The 19,729-nt window shown below is 45.3% G+C and overlaps 1 protein-coding gene across 5 annotated transcripts in view; it reads left to right on the top strand.

Annotated features, from left to right (window-relative positions):
• TDP1 (tyrosyl-DNA phosphodiesterase 1) overlaps window positions 1-19,506 on the top strand; it is a 92,045-nt gene extending 72,539 nt beyond the window's left edge. For 4 of the 5 annotated variants that reach the window (XM_086709032.1, XM_086709035.1, XM_086709034.1 and 1 more), the window contains 2 exons: window positions 12,176-12,295; window positions 12,546-19,293. In XM_086709032.1, coding sequence (XP_086565158.1) covers window positions 12,176-12,295; window positions 12,546-12,701 — 276 coding nt within the window. In that variant the 3' untranslated portion in view covers window positions 12,702-19,293. The other variant, XM_086709037.1, reaches the window with a different exon arrangement.
• Window positions 19,507-19,729: the final 223 nt, after the last annotated feature.

Below are 19,729 nucleotides of genomic sequence, written 5' to 3'. Positions count from 1 at the left end.
GCCGGGGTTCTAGCCTAAGCCTGTGCTGACACATACGTTTAGCATTCACTATTCTGGGTGCAGCAAGATTGCTGCTCTGCGGAGTGTACCTGGTGAGAGACTGAGGGTAATTGGTTTGGGTAAAAGTTAATCACCGTATGTATGTGTGTATGTATTTATTTTATTTTTAAACTTTTTAAAAATGTTTGTTATTGAGAGGCCGAGAGACACACAGCATGAGCAGGGGAGGGGTAGAGAAAGGGGAAGGCACAGAATCCGAAGCAGGCTCCAGGCTCTGAGCTGTCAGCACAGAGCCCGACGTGGGGCTCGAATTCACAAACTGTGAGATCATGACCTGAGCCGAAATCGGTCGCCTAACCAACTGAGCCATCCAGGCGCCCCAGTTAATCACAATATTTAAATATTGCGAACCATAACGTGAAGATGTGTTACAAGGCGGTAGTGACAGGTCACCAAAGGGATGACTCAGCCAAGAACAAGACGTTCCTTTGGAGGAGGTCTTTGGAAGCTGGAAGGCTTGAGGAAGGTTGACGGATACTTAGGGAGAGGAGCAGGCAGGGTATCCCAGGTTAGGGGAGTGTCAAGAGCCCGAGTCGGGAGGCTAGGAGGCTCACAACAGCTACTCGAGTAGGAATTCAGGGGGTCACAGGACCTGTGCAATCAGACTAACTGGTAAGCCCCCCTGAAACACACCGTGTTGGAAGCTGTGACTCTCTCAAGGTGTCCAGCACAGCCAGCTTATCTCCCAGCCTGGAACAGCTCTGTTTCTGCAGCTGAACACCAGACAGGTGGCTGGTTTTCACGTCAGAACTGGTCGCACGGGCCCTGATTTCTAAATATTAAAATCACCTTTGGCCCAGAGAGACCTTCTCACTGTAAGGGGCATACAGACCCCAAGACCACCGTCTCACCCCTCACATACTTGGTGGAATGCAGTCGGAACTGCCCACATGACAAGATGGCCAATGCTTGTTTTCTTTTCTCGCCACCTGCTATACTTGAGCTTACGATGAACATACATATGATGCAGCGCCATCGTAAACCACGTGACTAGACCAGAAGATTCAGTGAAGGAGCACTGCCTGCTTGTTCTCAGGCTTCAATCCAGATCTATGTGACACGGCATGCCAGAGAACAAGCATCCCCACTCCACCCTGCCCAAGTGTCCTCACTGTCCCCTCCCCGCTGTAGTGAAGTTCTTTTCTCCCTCTTTCCTCCTTCGTCAGTCTTTATCCATCCTTTTCTTCTCCAGCTCAGAGGGGTTTTGCTACAAGACTGTCAAATAGGCCTCTCCAGAGGGTAATATAAGATTCTAGCACATCTTGTTGCTTTCCTACAGAGTCAGAGCAGATCCTGACAGTGCTTACAACTGAAGACTCCCCTCCGTATCCCTGGAGGCAGATGGTTCCCCTTTTTCTGTAGACAAGGATGTGACTTCCCAAGGGTTCCACAGCTGTCCGGATTCCAGCCCTCAAACCACAGTCTCTCACTGATCCCTCCTGTGATGTTTCAGCATTATCACAGGAAGTAGTAAATTCACAACACTAGAGTGATAATAGGCAGTAATTTGGTGTGACTTAGTGACTGTAGCTTTGAACTAAGGCCAAGATTATCTCCCAGTAATAATTTAAGCAATGGAATAAGTTCCAGGTCCCTTTTGTTTGGCTTTTGTTGTCCGCATTTGGAAAATTGTAGTTGTTTCTAACTATTCTGACTCAGTTCCTCATCATGAAAACGGTAGTGGGAAAGAAGTATATTGTGCTTTAGGTCCTCTAGACCCTTCTAAGCTTCTAATTTTACTTCTGATTCAGTTTCTGACTGTACATTAGACCCAGCTAATAGAGGAAAAACTGGGCACAGTCATTTAGAATCCCCAAATTAGATTCTTTCTTCTATACTGTTGGAATAAGAAAGAGCCCCCATTATAGCACATCTTAGGTAGAATAGATTCAGTTATTTACAAAGACTATCAGGCAAGAATAGAAAAAAATGGATTCCACCCCTACTATGCTAGGCCGACAGATTCAAGAGTGAGGCCCCAAGCAGGGTGACCATATAATTAATGTAGTGACTAAAAAGATAGGGTTTTATCCAGCAGTCCGAGTTCCTTGGCTTTGTCTGGAGATACAGATCCTAGTACAGTGCTTTATAGCAGGCTTCTTACATAACACTAGTAAGGACCCCAGACTGTCCCTATCTTGTCATCAGACGTTTCTGGGTGTATTGTCTGTGTCCTTCACTGAACCATAAATTATTTGGGCAAGGTGCCAAAATGAGGCGTGTGGACAGTACACAGAAGTGCTTGACCTCACCCTCCCAAGGAGCTTCCTGGTCGAGTTGAGCTATAAGGGCATTTTAAAAAGGCACTTCTGTTGAGAAATGTCCATGTGTGGCCTAGGTGCTACGACCTGTGAGAGAAGTAACTGGCCTGAGTGAGCAGAACCCAAAGGGCTGGTTATTTGGGTCTTTTTCTTTGCTCTTGACAGCATCCAGCTTGAGCTTACACAAGCCCACAGAAGGGGGCAGTTTCCTGAAAAGATGTGAAGGGGAAGGTCATGGAATTGGTGGCCCAGCGGAGACTTGGGAGGGTGGAGCCGGTCCAGCACCAGGGACGCCCGCAGTACGCTGCCTGTCTGGGTCGCTGCCCTTGGTGACTCCTCCCCTGTGGCTTCTCCACTCATTTGCCGGCCGTTCCGCATGTATAGATAGCTCAAGTTTAGGTCTGCCTTTCACGCCTCTCTACTGTCCTGACCCTGTCCCAATAGTGGGCCTGTTTCCAGAGAAGGGCAGATGTTGTGAGTTAGGAAGCCACCCCAGAGATAGCTACTGCCAGAGGGTTTCCCCCGGAAGTGAGTTGATGTGTGTTTTATCAGTCTGCATAAAACCGTGTCGGGATTTTGCAGCATAGGAGCCTTTGTCCTTAAGCTACTCTATCACAGCATCGATGTCACTTACCGGTATGTGAAGTTTCTGGAAAGCCAGTGGACCTTTGCTTGGCCTTCACAGAATTAACATGTACGGTTTTGACTCTGAGGGTAACCCAGAGATCTCTGCCATGAGGTGATTTGTCATTTTGCTGGGGTAATTCGAACACAGAACGAGACACTCAGCTTCTGAAAGAGAGACTGTCTAGTACAACAACTCCACGGCCCCCTCCTCAGAATGTATCCCAGGCTCATAACTGAACATTCTGGCTGCCTGGAAGGACCATTCAGTCACTTGGTTCAGCTCCACCAGCTCCCCATGCCTGCGAGTTCAGTAGCCCTGGGGATAGGAAGAGGAACAAGATGGAGTCTTCATTCTCATGAAAGCTCCTGGAGAATTTCAGGAAGCAGACAGGTTATTACAGTACATGACGACAGCTATAGTGTGTGGGGTTCAGAATACAAAGACTCTGAGAAAAGACCTGGGGGCCCCGGGGAAGGCTTCTTTAAGATCATATTTGACCTGGGTCTTGAAAAGTGAGTATGAGCTTAGCCTGCTGTCAGGAGAGAGGATGCTTCTAGCCAGAAAGAGCAGTGCATGTTATGTTCGAGAAGCAGCAGGCCATTCCGTGTGCCTGGGAAGAGGCTGGGATGTGGGCCAAGGCCTTGAGGTTGGACTCCTGTTTGGAAGGAGACTGGCAGGCAGGACCCACTGGAATTGTACTTTGTCCCATACAGACAATAGAAAGCTGCCAGTTTTTTAAGCAGCATTAGTGATCTCATCAGGCCATTTCTCAGAGAATTTGAAGCTTATAAAATACACCTCCAATCATGATAATTTAAATTATTCAAAAGATGCCTGAGAATAATAAGGGCCTTGTAGATCTCCTCAAATCCTCTTGATCACTTAAGCTACGTTATTAAAACAATTGATTAATGATTACTATTACCCTCACCCCATCATCCTAGCTCAAAGTGTGCAAAGTCATTTCTGACTCCTCTTTTATACCCAAGCTTAGTGCTTAATGCTACTTAACTTCCTTAATGCTGCTTGATAATGGGTCACTTCTGGCATTCCTGCTGCTACCGTGACCAGAGACTGTCAGTTCCTGCCATAGTACCCTCCCATCATCCTTCCCAAGGCTGCTTCCAAGCTGCTCTCCACCCGGCTGCCAGAATGTCTTTGTAGACCACACATCAGATTGTGTCACCTACCTTCAAATCTTGTAAGATAGAAGCCAGATTCCTTAGCATGGTCTACTTTTCTCTTCAGGCCCTGACTCCTGACTACTCGGGCCTGACCACTTCTCTCGTCTCTGGCCCTTCATGTTCCAGCCACGTGGAACTACGAGTTTCCATTATGGGTCGAGCCAGTCTGTGTTAGGGTTCTCCGGAGAAACAGAACCGAAAGGATGTGTAGATACATATAGAAAGAGATGAATCGTGAGGGATTAGTTCACATGATTTTGAAGACTAAGAAGGCCCAGCCTCAGCCATCTGCCAGCCAGAGACCCAGGAGAGCTGTTGATATGGTTCAGTCTGAGTGTGGAAGCCTGAGGGTCAGGAGAGCTAATGCTTTCGATCCCAGACTGAGTTCGGAAGACCTGTGTCCCAGCCAACAGAGCAAATTCGCCCTTCCGTGACCTTTTTGTTTACTCGGGCACTCAACACATTGGACGATGCCCCTTCACACCGCGGGGTGGGGGGGCAGTCTTCTTTATTCAGTCCACCGATTCAGATGTTAATCTCATCTAGAAACACCCGCAGAGACACCCAGAGTGATGTTTAACTGGTCGTCTGGTATCCAGTGGCCCAGTCAAGTAGACACCTGATAACCACCATGTCCTCATTCACCAGCCTTAATCTGTGTCAGGAACAGCACCCCTACACCCCCCAGACCCCCTGCCTCTGCAATCTCCACCCCAGTTGCCCCCACCCCACAACTCTCTAGAACCTTGGCTCATACTTGAGTGTCTCCTGGACTAGACTCTGAGCCGCTTTCTCGTAGAACTTGGCGCATCTGTTAGTTGATGTCACTTCCTTTAAGTTCCTGGAGGGCACACTGTCCTTTCTGTGAGGAGAACAAACATGGAAGTCAGTAGCTCCGGCAACCACATAATTTAGCACAGTGGCTGTTGTGTGTCATAGGTGTTCAGATATGTTCATAAGTAATAACGCACCGTAGAATCACTCACCTAATTAAAGCTCATGTGCATACATACACTTAAGAGTCCCTTACGGTACTTACAAATGCCGATGCCTATATAGTTAATAGATGTTCTCAAAATTTCTGTAGCCATTAATGTCAAAATGGTTCCTGATGAGAATGCAGGTTGTTGTAAAATGAGGCCTTATGTTTCCCTCTTTAGTACTAGCAGGACCTGCCTTTTAATGTTTTCCGTTACAAGTTTGCCAAATAGACTTAATACCCAGTTCTGTAATCATTTCTCTAACTGGACATCATCCAGAATCCGGTTTCTTGAGGTCAGCCCATCTTTGTGCTTCTTAGGCAGAGCTCCACGTCCAAAACACCCATGTCTCTGAGTTATCAGCAACTGGAGTTGCCACTTTTGTCCTTGTTTAGTAGGGCATCCTGATCCTTGTGTTCCAGAACACTGCCTTGAGGTTAGCATTGCAAACAGGCAAGTTTTGGGTACAGAATGAAGGGTCTCAGACACTGCTGAGGCAGTCACCTAGAAGGAACCTCAGCTCTGCACTTTCCCACAAAATAAGGACCTGTCACTCAGGAACTAGTCATTGGCTGAGTGAAGGGACGTTTTCTGTGGCCTCAAAGTAGTGGATGGAGAGCCACCATTTTTCATTCATCAAAATAAAGATGCTATTTGAAATCTCTGGGCTTGATCTGAAAGCTAAGTCTCTGGTAACCAAACATTGATTTGTTCACATTTTTTTTTTCTGCTTTTAAATGAATGAGTTAGTAAACACATCATTTCAGGATGAACCTAACTTGCCATTAGAGCCAGGTAGTCGACAGCTTTTCCTTTGTGAACACTTTCAGGAGCTTTAGGGATTAATGTCAAGGGTACATTTGACTGTGTACCTAGCACTCAGCTATTGTTGTTACACAGTAGGTGGTTAAAGACTGTTCTTTTGGATCTAATATTAACTTATCAAGTATATAATTTGGCAGGGGGGGTTGTCCCTTTAAATGTATTTAACTATTAGACTAATTCATTTAGGTCCAAGAAAATTAGAATATAGGAAAGATATGATAATTTCCAAGATTGGTAGCTGTATTCCAGATCTTAAGGCATCCTTGAGTACATCCAGGAGATCCAAGTTTTCTGTTACGGACTTCATACATTTTGGTGTTTATTAAGCACCTACTTTGTCAGGTGCTGACTCGTCCTGGGCTTGAACCTGCCTGACACTTTGTGACTGCAGCAAGCTGCTCCTGATCTCTGCAAAAAATGTGCATGACCATCTGAGAACCCCAGATCAATATCCAAGTTGGTTTCCTCCAGACAAAGGTAGCCTGAGCTTTCCTGCACTTGCCTTAGCGCTGAGGGGCACCCCGGCCCCTCCTGAGCCCTAGATTCATTTGCCCCCAAGATGGCAGGTTCTCTTTTCTGTCATCAGAGTCAAAAATGCTTCAGTCAAATCCACAGGAACTTTGTCTTCAAGTCTCTCTTTTCTGTTCTGGTTAAACTATTTTATTGTCTTTTTGTTGCCAGAATTGGTAAATGCCACAAGTATTTGCTCTCCTAGGACTGTGGCCTGGCTGGAAGAACTAATGAAATGCACAGGAGCCACCTTCTTAGCTTCCTCCCCTCCCACACCGCTTCTGCCCACCTGTTGTCTGTTGAGGCTGGGACTGAGGGTTTCCCAAGGGGCCACAGCTGGTCAACACCGTTTCAGGTGGAGTTTTTTCCTAAGCTTTAGTGTTCTCCCACTGAGCCAGTAAAGCCCCATTCTGGCATTCTTCTCCTCCTCTCCTGTCCTTGCCCAGCTGCCACAGCCTGTCCCTTCTGCCCTAGCAAGAGTTTTGCCGCCTGCTGCTACAGGTCCTTGTCGTCTTCTCTGGACCGATTCCGTCTGTCCCCTTGCTCCCCATCTTGGCTACGGCTTCACTTCTGAAGCTCCTTGTGCCCCTGCCGGGGTCTGTGTTCCTCTGACGTTAAATCTGCAGTGTCTCCTCTTGGCCCACGAGACGACATCCTTTGTGTGACGCCACGGCCCACTGTCACCTGGAGCAGCATGCCTCCCGGCCTCCATTCTCTCCCCTTCCCCCCCTCCCCCCCCCACACACCCAGGGCTCCGGGCACCCGTGAGTGCTTGTTGGTGGATGGGTGAGGTAAGCTGTGGCACTGGTGGCACACTGCCACTTACTAGTTGACTGATCCCGCGCCACTGTTTGCCTCCATTAGAAACTGAAATAATGTGGAAAGAGAGCAAAGAAGAACAGGTTGGAGAAATCCCAAGGATCAAGCAGAGGAACTCTCTAGGAGCACACGGTGTTAGAGGAGCCAGAGTGACCGTGGAGTTGGAGTTCTGCTTGCCAACTGTTAGGCTTTGGACCTGTTACTTCCATAGGCCTCCTTTTCCTCCGTGTGAGGTGGGGACAGTGCAGTAACGAACTTGTAGCATCGTTTGAGAATCGAGAGCTAATTGCCCGTAACCTGTTGAAACGGTGCCTGGCAGTCAGCAGTAGCCGTGTCAGCATGTAGCCCAAGCAGCTCAGCAGAAGGTGGAAGGCAGAGGTGAATGCAGTGAATCCACATCTTGACATCATACCCATGGTGACGGGATGTTCTTCCTTTCCTCCTTCTGTACTGCACCCCACCACAGGGACGTAGCCCTTTGCTTGTCAAAACCCCACCCTTCTCGGGCCTGTTGGGTTCACTGTCCTCCGTGAAGACTTTTCTAAGCTCCCACCTGGAAACACTTGCACTTGGTCATACACTGCGTTATAGGAAGGACAAGACAGCTACCTTCCTGTAACTTGCTTCCTGGTCAATTAGTCCATCTTTGATTAAGAACCTTCTAGAAGGTTCACTGTTCTTGCTCTTTTACCCAGGAAAACTTGGTATCTTGTATAGGGTTTTACTGTTTGAGGATGCTAGTTGGATGCAGCTAAAAAGTAAACGACATCTCTAGATGAAATTTGAGCGTGTTTCTTGTTCTCTGTGATTGAGCTAAGCCTCTAAACCTAATCCGTCATGGTGATAACAGTTCTTTTCCTCCCGGAGCTGAAGGCAAAAGCCAGTAATTTCTCCAGTGTGATAGATGTCCACCCTCTCACCTGGTGTTTTATAAATACATTGTCTTAAGTGTCTTTTAAGTATCTGTGCCTGGGAGGGTGCCTTCCTCTGTTTTATAAAACGCCAAGTGATATCACTCTGATATATAAATAATGATAATTAGAAGACAGCCTCAAATTATTTGACATCCAGATTGAAGGGAAAAGTGGTACTTCTTTTTTTTTTTCCCCCTGTAATACCCTAGAATTTGGATCAGAAATGGCATTCAGGAAAAAAACATATTGCTCCCTGTCAGACATGGATGGCTCAAAGCTTCTTCTATGTGAAGTAAGACACCACGGATGGAAGCATGTGCCAAAACCTGTTGGGGCATCAGATCTGGGCCAGACCATAAAGATTCTCAGTGCTTTGCCATGATTTGTTTGAAAATAACAGAAATAGACCAGGAGCCAGAGAAGAGGGAAGTTGTTTTATGTAAAACTCCACGTAAAGTACTTCATAGTCATTAAATTGACCTCATTTCCCAAACTCTGGCCTCTTTTCAAAAATGTCAAGAACCAGGGTTTCCAGAATTTGGTGCATCTTGATTTGGCCTGCTTTAATATCACCTCGTAAATTTTCAAGGAATTCTTTTGTTGTGGCTTCTGGTGGGGAATGTGAGACCATTTGTTTGCTTAGTTGAAGAACAGAAGGCTAAGAATCAGTAAGTCAGGGTTTGATTTCTAGCCTTACGACTTAATAGATGAATGGCCTTGGGCGCCTATTTAACCTCCAAATGTACTTCCTCCCCTGTAAAATAGGAGTAATATCATCACAAGAGCACCCTGAATATACTTCCTATACTAATTTATATCCATGTGCCAGTCACTGTTCTGAATAACTTACTCTCAACATACCATTTAGTAGCTGAGGAAACTCATGCCCAGAAAGGTTAAGTAATTTACCTAGAGTCACACAGCAAGTAAGTGATAATGCGGAAGAATAGATTAAGGTCCAGAACTTGTTGAAGGTAAGCTGTGAAGAGGGATGCCAGTGTGACTGTTGTGCAGATGGCCCAGCAGCCCTCTGTGGGGTGGAAGTGTGGGTGAGGGGCAGGCTGCAGTGTCCCTTTCCAAGTGTCCTTGGTCTCCCTGCCCACTTCCTCCTCTGCCCTCGTATGTCCCTGATTTTTTATTGGGTTTTCCTTCAGTCTCTTTCAAATCCATTTCCTTCTCTTTCCACTGACCTCACTCTCCCAAACTCCCCTCGTTTGTGTCTCAGCTTTTGTTACGATGCTTGATACTTGTATCCACATTACCGTGCACTAATCCATCTCCCGGTGGCATAGCAGCCGCTCTCAGTCTTCTGGCTCTCACAGTTCCCAGTTGGGTCTGTTCTCACCTGTGCTCGGCTGCATTTATATTGGAACTTCACAGTTCAAAACCCTGCAACTCCTCACTGTATGTTAGAGTAAGGACCACGCTCTTTAACTGGGGTCCTGTGATGCTTTGGTTTGTAAGTGACAGATAATCGACTAAAACAGTGTAAGAAAAAAGGCAAACACAGAGAGTGAGTCCGTTGCTTCAGGCACAGCTGAATCCAGGGGTTTGGGCCATATTATCAGAGTTAATTTTGAAATACGTGAGAGCCCCCAGCAGCTCAAGGCTCCCATCTTACCAAATGAGCTCCCCAACAGAAGGATGGTCTCCCCGCCAATGGCTCAGACTTGGCCCACATGCCCGGATATCCTGAGTCACCGTGGCATGGGGTTGGGCCCAGTTAAATAGGTATGAGCCACAGATGTCCATACTGCTTCCCGTTCAAAACATTGACGAATCTGGTTCTCTCCAGTGTTCCTCAGTCTTCTCCCTGTGCATTAGGTTATTCACTCCCCATCCCCCTCACGTGGCTGGGGTATGCTTTTCCAGCTCTGCCTTGAGTTATGCCGGTCTCCCTTGATGTTCTTTCTTGCCATCTCTTTGTTTATCAAAATTAGACCAATTTCTCAAGGCCCAGCTGTAATCTTTGCTACAAAGCCTTTCCTTATCCTACTACTGGCAAAAGGCATTTCTTCCTTTTCTGTCTGGAGTTCAGCAGGCTATCACTTACTGCCTTTCACTGTGTTAATAGTCTCCACCTTCATCATTCTGGACCTTTCTTCATTGCACTTACCTTTCTATAGGCCTTCATGGGTACAGAGCACTTAGGCATTGATTTTCTCTCTGCAAAAGCCCGTAGAGTAAGCAAGCAAGGTACCTCTATCCTAATTTTGCAGTTCAGCGTGGCTTGAACACCAGCTGCGCACCAAGACTGGGTGTTGACATGAAAGACATTTTACCATGATGACATCCAGATGCTTTATTCAGATTTTACAAATGAGAAAATTGAGCCCAAGTAAGTAAGTGGTCAGGTGTACCACTGACCATTGTTTTTAGCTCCTGGAACATGCAAACTCTTTGCTGCCTCTGCGACTTTTCTGAAGCTATTCCTTCTGCCTGGAATATTCTTTCCACTCTCATCTCTCCTAACCCTGCTCCTCTTCCAGATCCTGATTAAAATGTCACTTTTTTAGGGAGACTTTTGTTGATCATTTCCTTCCCCCAAGTCTAAAACAAGTCTCCTGTTCTCTCCCAGTACTCCTCTGTTTTTCCTCACAGTGCTCACCACAAATTGTAGTTACTTTACTTTGATAAATGCGTATGTTTGATGCCTCCCCACTAGACTGTGTACCCCCACGAAGACGGGGACAGTGGCATCTTTAACTCGTAAGCACTCAGTGCCTGGCACTGATGCCTGACACAGAGGAGGCACTCAAGAAATAACTGTGTCGAGGGGCCCCTGGGTGGCTCAGTCGGTTAAGCATCTGACTCTTGACTTTGGCTCAGGTCATGATCTCACAGTACATGGGACCAAGGCCTGCGTCGGGCTCTGCACTCAGCGTGGAGCCTGCTTGGGATTCTCTCTCTGTTCCCCCTCCCTCAGCCTCTCCCCTGCTCATGTGCACTCGAGTGTGCGCACTTTCTCACTTTCTCTAAATAAACACTAAAAAAAAAATGTGTTGAACGAACAAATGCAAATATCAGCCGTTCTCACAGCTCAGTAAATGCCAGAGCAATGTTAGAGCTCAGGTTGCCTGAAGCCCCGGTTAGCGTAACTCCCGACTCTTACCATGTCCTACTCTCCCCTACTAAGTTATGTGATCACCAAGACTAAGAACTATTCGAGTTCTTTGTATGGGTTCCAAAGACATTAACCCTGTTGAATATGTGGGTATTTAGATTATGGATGGTAGGTACCTGTTTGGTTGTGTGGACAGAAGGGACGAGAGACAGACAGACAGACTGCCTTGCAAGCAAGGTGCCAGGATAACCCATAAAGGAAACCAGAGGAGGATGATAATGTGTGGAGGCAAGAGGAGAATGAGTCTAACGTATTGAGCGCCTGCCCTGCTGCACAGGCCCTGTGCTGGAAGGCAGTGGTGGTTAGAAACATCAGCCTAAGTACAGCACGTTAACTTGTCCCCTGATAAGATCCAAAAATAATACCCTATTCTGGGGTTCTTGGCATAAACCTTCCATTTTGGTGAGTCTTGAAGAGTTTTTGTTTTCATATTCCTATCATATTATATTGGAACACTTTCGTTATACATGAAGGCAACTTTTATTCTTACACCAGAGTGAGCAGCCTGTTACTATAGCAATATTGAAAGTATTTTGAGGTATTTATATGCAGCATCTTCTACACACTCCTTCAAACTGTACATAGCAGTCAGTAGAAATAGGCTATAATATCCAAAATTGTTTTTCTCTCTCTTTTCTCTATTAAACTTCTGTGAACTTGGTTATAATTTAGTTTTTAAAATGTGAGCCTTTTATTTTCGGAAAGATTAATTTAGGGGAGTCGTGAATATATCTGACCTATGAAACATCAAAAATAGCTCTGAAATAATTTGAATTTTGTTGTGAGTACCATCAAGATATAATTGCTGCATGAGATCTGTCTTTTTCAGCAAATACGGTGCAGTCATAGATTCCTTCTGTGTGTCTGCAGGGCCTGGACAGCTTCAGAGTAAAACAGAAATTCTTCTCAGGGAGTAAGGAGCCAACATCCTCCTTTCCTGTGCCATATGATCTTCCTCCAGAACTGTATGGAAGTAAAGGTAGGACACAGGTTGGGGCGCCTGGGTGGCGCAGTCGGTTGGGCGTCCGACTTCAGCCAGGCCACGATCTCGCGGTCCGTGAGTTCGAGCCCCGCGTCGGGCTCTGGGCTGATGGCTCAGAGCCTGGAGCCTGTTTCCGATTCTGTGTCTCCCTCTCTCTCTGCCCCTCCCCCGTTCATGCTCTGTCTCTCTCTGTCCCAAAAATAAATAAATGTTGAAAAAAAAAAAATTTAAAAAAAAAAAAAAAAAGGTAGGACACAGGTGAAGGGAAAGTGTCCGTGTTTTACACCAAAAGAGAAACAGTGCCGAGGAGAAAACTGTTGGTCTCCCAGTGGGAGGTTGGCTCATGGAAAACTTTGGAAACGCAGGTTTGAGGAGGCCCCTTTGCTGCCCTGTCTGGGGCCGCAAGAGCTGTAGTTCTTGAAATGGTTGGTCCCCAGGATCCCTCTGCACTCTTATTATTAAGGACCACAAAGAGCTTTTATTTACGTGGGTTTTTAGATCTCTTGATGTTTACTATATTAGAAATTAAAACCAAGAATTTTGGTTAGTTTTAAAGTAATAGTAATAGACCTAATTATATATATATACACACACACATATATATAATTTCCCCTCCCCCCCCCAAAAAAAAGAAAGTGAGGAAAATGGCATTATCTACAATTTTTGCAAACCTCTTTACTAGCTGGGTTAATGAAAGATAGTTAAATTCTCATAACTGCTCTGTTGTGATATGATGTAACAAAGCATCTGTACACTCGTGAAAAAGTGAAAATAAATAATGGCTTAATATTTTGATGAAAATAATTTTGACTTCACAGATACCTCCCATCCTCTTAAAAGGGAGATGCCCTGGCTGCCCAAGGCTGTGACTTTCTTAAAGGCAGTGACCAAGTATTTTCCGTCATAGAAGGTCATTGGAATGTTGGTTCAGGTTCGTGGTGTTTTTGGAGGCATGCTGGCTGGCATGAATGGCATCCGGTTCTGACCCAGCCCCACAGGCTGCAGGGCCACTTTCCTCGGGCTCAGAATGTCTGTCTTTGAAGCGAGTTCACACTTACTAGACTCACATAGAGCGGATGTATAATCAGGATGTGCTTGTTAATTTAAAATGGCGAAAGGTCCTATTGCAACCAGCGTATTTCTCCTGGAACGGAGGTGCCTACGCAGAGAGCCAGACCACAGTCGACCGTTTTTGAGTGAATGCTGAATCTGAACGGGAAAATCTTTGTTCTTGATTGGAAAGTTTTAATGACCTCACGCCATTAAGATTCAAAATCTCTAATTCCCTGACAGAGTCAGCCTAGCACAGTGGGTCCCTTTCTTCCCTGGACGGTGCTCGCTGGGTTCTAGATACTGCCCCACCCTCACTCACCCTTTCTGGCTTTTTCATGGTGACCACACCAAACCTGCCCCTGCCGATGGACCTGTTTCTTAGATTGTACTGACGCATCTGACCCAGTTTGTACTGTCTCCTGCTGTTAGTGTGCCGGCTGCCTCTGGCGGGTGACTTACAGCTATAAACAGTTGTGTTGATAGTAAATTTCAGAAGGCTTTTCTTTTTCCTTTTTTCTAAGCTGTGTATGTTTGAATTCTCTAAATCTGTTAAATCCTCTAAATTTGTTGTATATTCATGCATTTTCATTTTTCACTAGCAAGATTATATCGGTTTTGTCACAATTCCAGAAAATCTGTACCCCCACCCCCACCCCCTGCACACGCAAATGAAAACTACTGCTAGAGAACCAGGCTGTGTTTCTGTGTTGCCAGCTGTGCAACTTATTAAGTGACCTTGGGCAGTTGTTTGCTTCCTCTAGGCCTTAGTGTCTCTATCTATAAAATGGGAAAATAAGAGTGTCTACTTCAGAGAGTTGTTGAAAAGAGTAACCAAGATGCTATCTTATCTGTCAAGCACCTAACACCGTATCTAGTGCAGAGTTAGCAGTTCATAAACGTTAGCTATTGTTGCTGTTATTTAAAATATCCAGGTCAGTTCCTGGCCCATAATGGTGGATCAGTGTTCATTTTCTCTCCTTCCCCTTGGTGAGCTGATGATGAAAAGAGCCTAAGGCCTGTGCACGGCAGTCCCTGAATTGCCCAGTGTCTCAGGACATGAGCGTGAAGACCTCTCTTTCCACCTGCTGGCTTTACGCTGTGGCTTCGTCTTTTCTCCCCTGTCTGTTCTTCATGTTCCTTTTTTTTTTTTTTTTTTTTTTTTTGCCTTAAACCTGAATTCTGAATAAGCTTAGCAGAGGTGGGGACTGACTGACTTAAGCTTGACTTCCCTTAGTCTGGCCTTGGGCTATGTACTTTCCACCCCCAGCCCAGAACCTTGGGTAGAATTCCACCTCCTCCACTTAATCCTAATCTCCAAAGGACTTCGAAAGCAAGAACGAAAGAGATCAAGGAGCCTTAAAAATATCCCAGAGCTTCTTCAGTTCCAGTAGAAAAAGCATTCCCCAGGGGTGCCTGGGTAGCTCAGGCAGTTGGGCATCTGACTCTCGATTTCCACTCAGGTCATGATCTCATGGTTGGTGGAATCGAGCCTTGAGCTGAGCTCTGGGCTGACAGCTCAGAGCCTGCTTGGGATTCTCTCTGTCCTCCCTCTCTCTGCCCCTCCCCTGCTTGCATGCATGTACACACATGTGCACGCACTCTCAAAATAAACTTAAAAATTAAAAAATAATAATGGAACATACAGAACTTCAGAGGCTTTGGTTATATTCTATTAAGTGATCTATCCCCCCCTTTTTTTAAATACATACAGTATATGCAGTTGGCCCTTGCACAGTGCAGGGGTTATAGGCACCGACTCCCAGTGCAGTTGAAAATCTACATATAACTTTTGACTCCCCCAAAACTTAACTACTAATAGCCTACTGTTGGCCAGAAGCTTTACTGATAGCATGAAAAGTCGATTAACACATATTTTGTATATGTATTGTATACTGCATTCTTAGAATAGAGTAAGCTAGAGAAAAGAAAATGTGAAGGAAATCATAAAGAAGAGAAAATACACTTAGAGTACTGTATATATTTATCGAAAAAAGTCCACGTGTAAGTGGACCCATGCAGTTCAAACCCGTGTTCAAGAGTCAACTACAATATTCTTTTCTTTGAATTTCTGACATAATTTTAGATTCAGAAAAAAGTTACAAGTACAAAGAATTCCCATGTTCTCTTCACCCAGGGTCCCCAAATGTCAGTGTTTTAGAATATTGGCATATCTCCTTTCCTATGTTAACTTTTTTCTGATCCATTTAAGAGAAAATTGCAAGCAAATACTTCAATATATATTTCTTAAAAATACTTACATAACTACAGTACAGTTATCAGAAGGAATTAATATTGATTCAGTACTATCATCTACAGAATTTATTTGTATTTCATCAGTTGCCCCAATAATGTCCTTTATAGCAAAAGGGAAGTTCCAGGTTACGTGTCACATTTGGCCATCATGTCTCTTTAGTCTCCATTAATTTGGAACAGTTCCAGAAGCTTTTTGTTTTATGATAGTGTCACTTTGCTGAGCACAGGACAGTTATTTTATTTTTTAACATTTATTTAAAAAAATTTTTTTAATGTTTATTCATTTCTGAGAGACAAAAACAGAGCCTGAGCAGGAGAGGGTCAGAGAAAGAGAGGGAGACACAGAATCCAAAGCAGGCTCCAGGCTCTGAGCTGTCAGCACAGAGCCCGACGCGGGGCGCGAACCCACAAACCACAAGAGTATGACCTGAGCCGAAGTCAGACATTTAACAGACTGAGTCATCCAGGCACCCTTCACAGGCCAGTTATTTTATAGTCGGTGAGGGACGTTATACATTTGGTTTGTCCACTATTTCTTCACAAGTGGATCCAGGTTGTGTACTCTTGCCAAGAATACCACACAAGAAATGTGTTTTTCTTGGTGCATCATATAAGGAGCCACATGATAATTACCTGATTACTGATGAAGTCAATATTGATCATTTGGTTAAGGTGGTATTTGCCAAGTTGTATATATCTTTTGCAGGTTTAGTATATTTCAGATTTAAGTGTATGGAACTAAGCTGATTCGCTGTGTATGTAATTGCTCATTTGAAGAGGTCATTAAAACCTTGGCACATGTGATGCACATGGTCTAGATTAAGCACATATGTAGTGTATGATTATTTCTCTCAAGTGCTTTAAACCATTGGTTCCCATATAGTTTAGCCACTCCCCCTACTGCTTGATTCACTTGCAATTTTCTTGAATTCAGAAACTTCAGTCTAGACCTATCAGAATTATTGCTAAATAGTAGAGGCAGATTCATAAACTTTTTGAAAGGGAAACAGCTGATTGAACTTTCTAATCCAAAGAAAATGCAAAAGAAGTCATATAAAATCGTTGATACACTTTTAAAGACCTGTTTTTGAAAGCTCTTTGGAAATGAGGACTTTTTTTTTTTAAATAGGAGAACCAGGAAAGGTTTTTAGACATGATTTTGATCATCTCTGTTAATAAAATCTATTTTTGTTTCATAGTACAAACAGAAGGCTGACACCAAACTTCTAGCTTAGCTTTTTTTTTTTTTTTAAATACTTATTTATTTATTTAGAGATGGGGAGGGAGAGAATCCTAAGCAGGCTCCACGCTATAAGCGCAGAACCTGACGCAGGGTTTAATTCACAAACCATGAGATCATGACCTGTTCATCTCCCTGGTTTGGGCTCCTTCCCACTGGACATTGTCTTCTACACGGCTGCCATGCATATCTTCTATCACACTCCTGTTTTAAATTGTTTCATTGTATCCCAGGAAAAAGACAGCTTCTCATCCCAGACTGTCAGATCCCAGACTGATTGTGTTAAGATCACCTTTAGAACTTGGTAAAAGCGTGTATTGCCAGGGCCCCGCCCAGACCGACTGAAACAAGGTCCCTCTAGGTGGGTTGTGGAGAGGTGCACCAGCAGTTGTCACGTCAGCCAGCTTTGGGAACCACAGCGCAGACGTGAGGTTCAGAATTCCAGGACCGTGGCCTGCCTGCTTGTGTGTCTGCCCCACGGGACTGCACCCCCGGGGACCACAGCCTTGTGTCTGGCTCCCAGCCAACACTCAACAGATCCCTCAGATCTGCGCATGCCTATATCATGAGGCACGTTTTTCTCCCATGGGACAGTTTTGGAGGGCTGCTTAAAACAGGCTTTCCTCTAAGCCCCGCAAGTATTAACGCTGATTTCCAGGAATAATGGGCAAAAAGACCCAGCAGAGAGACAGCCAGCATGGCAGGTGATCAGCTCACAGATACAGACTTTTGCTCATTTACAAAGCAGAGTGTCCAGAGATTTGCCAATAGCACGGTCACCTTACTCGATCATTGTTGGCCACCAGGGAGAGGAGGAAATGCAATGGTGGTCTCGAAGTTACTGGCTGACTGGCAGATGTGTGCATCACAAACCCTGCATTGGTGGTGAATCTTTAATAGCCGCTCTTACAGCAAGGATCCTGGGGTGCTGTGCGTTGGGGATGAAGTAGAGCCGATGTTACCAATAGAGCAGTTTGCAGAAAAGACGGGCGAAGTGTAGCCGCAGAAGAGGTGCTCCCAGTGGGAGAGAGTTGGTGCCCTGTTGAGACCAGTGTAGCTGCGGGGAGTCTCCAGCAGCATCTTCCCGGGACTCCAGCCCTGCCAAACCCTCACCTCTTAGGAAGCGAGCTTGCAACACAGTTCCACACAGGCCGGGCTTCTGGCTTTCTAACAAGCTGGTTTCACTGTGTGTGGTTTCGGGCTTTCACACCCTCTCAAGGTCAAAGAGGAGAACAGAGTCCTGATAGCTTGTTGCCATCTTTGGCATTCTTTCCCTGCACGTCCTGCTGGATGCTGCTCTGCGCATGCTGGCTCTGCAGTTATTCCACAGGTGATTCAACACTGATCTGTGAGGAGAGCCTCGCATTGTTTGCCAGGCCATCCTCTCAGCTACCGTGTTACCTCTCTGTTCAGGAGGAAGGGAGAGCTTCCCCTAAGAGCGGGCTGGCAGGGCTGAGCAGCTGCTCGTGTGGATGGTAGTTTCAGCTCACCTGCCGAGTGGTTGGTTCCCTGTAAGCACTCAGCCTTCTGGAGTTGTGTATTTGAGACTCAGTGGGGAGATTCCATGGGGATTTATTTTTCACCCTCGCAGCGTATTTACACCCTAGGCATATATGGTTCTTTTGAATTGGTTTGATTCTAGCAGCAGTGAAGCATGGTAGAAGTGATTTGTTCAGATTTTTTCAGTTTCTGAAACCTCAGAGGGGGGAAAGTTTGCATTTTGGAGCACCTGCAACATGTCAGGAACTTCTACAGGTGTTCTCTCATTTATGTTTCACAGTAATCCTGGGAGGTTGCTTTTGCAGCTAATTGCCATTTCACAGACGAGGAACCTGAGGCCAAATTTGAACATAGGTCTTCAGGGTTCTTTCCATCGTGTCGTATCAAGGTGTGTTGTTTTCTTCAACATTGCCCTGCAGTCATTATAGAGACCCTCCTGCCTCATCAGTTCCTAACCTAAGGAGCAGAACGAAACCATTTCACGGTTGTGAAAATGAGCCCCTTGGTTATATGTGACCATGACCATGCCATCTGTTACTGTTGGTTTCTCCAGCTTCATAAAAGGAGAAAATAATAACTGCCCTTGTTAAGGTTCTTTCTCTGCTGGACACTACATGGCTTTATCTCCTTTAACTCTCGTGACAGTCCCACGGTGTAGGCACAGATAAGGACTCTGGGGCTGAGGGAGGTGAGGTCACTTGTCAGTGTAAGTGACAAGCCGGAATGTACCTCCTGGCTTCTGCTTGCCTGTTTCCACATTCACTTGCCTGGGTCTTAGCACAAACCTTTACCGACAGCCTTTGTCTGAAATGGACTGTTGTGTGGGGTTGGTTCAGAAAAGCTTTTTAACAGTTCGTAGACTCTAGCACGTGGGTGGTTTTATCCTACCAGGTAAGTGAATTTTTTTAATCCTGTTCAAATAAGTGTTATACATATGTAATATGTTTTTTCTGCCCTGCCCCCCAGATCGGCCATGGATTTGGAATATTCCTTATACCAAAGCACCAGATACACATGGGAATATGTGGGTTCCCTCCTGAGAATCTTAAAGTACTGTGGAATTTAGGTTTAAGGCACCAAGCCCCAAATATTAGATGTTGTTTGTACTGGACGTTCACCCTTAAGTTTTATCTACATCCCTACAAAACTGCAAAAATCACTCCTGTGAACATGGATGCTGGTTATACTTTTAATGGTCATTAACAGTGTCACTAAAAAAAAACTCACTTTTCTAAACTTTGGAATGAAAACTGGACAGCGTTAAGAGAATATACGTAAAACCATCCTCCGAGCGATGTGGGATCTCACGGTGGTGCCAGCTCTTCTGAAGATGGACTCTGTGTGTCGCGCTCCATCGGGAAAGGCGCTCTGGATTCAAACGCAACTTGTCAGGGGA

Source organism: Puma concolor, chromosome B3 (assembly GCF_028749965.1).
Source record: "Puma concolor isolate L17-30 chromosome B3, mPumCon1.1.hap2, whole genome shotgun sequence".
Lineage (NCBI taxonomy): Eukaryota > Metazoa > Chordata > Mammalia > Carnivora > Felidae > Puma > Puma concolor.
The sequence above is the reverse complement of the archived record's forward strand: the minus strand, read 5'-3'. Positions and strand labels throughout refer to the sequence as shown.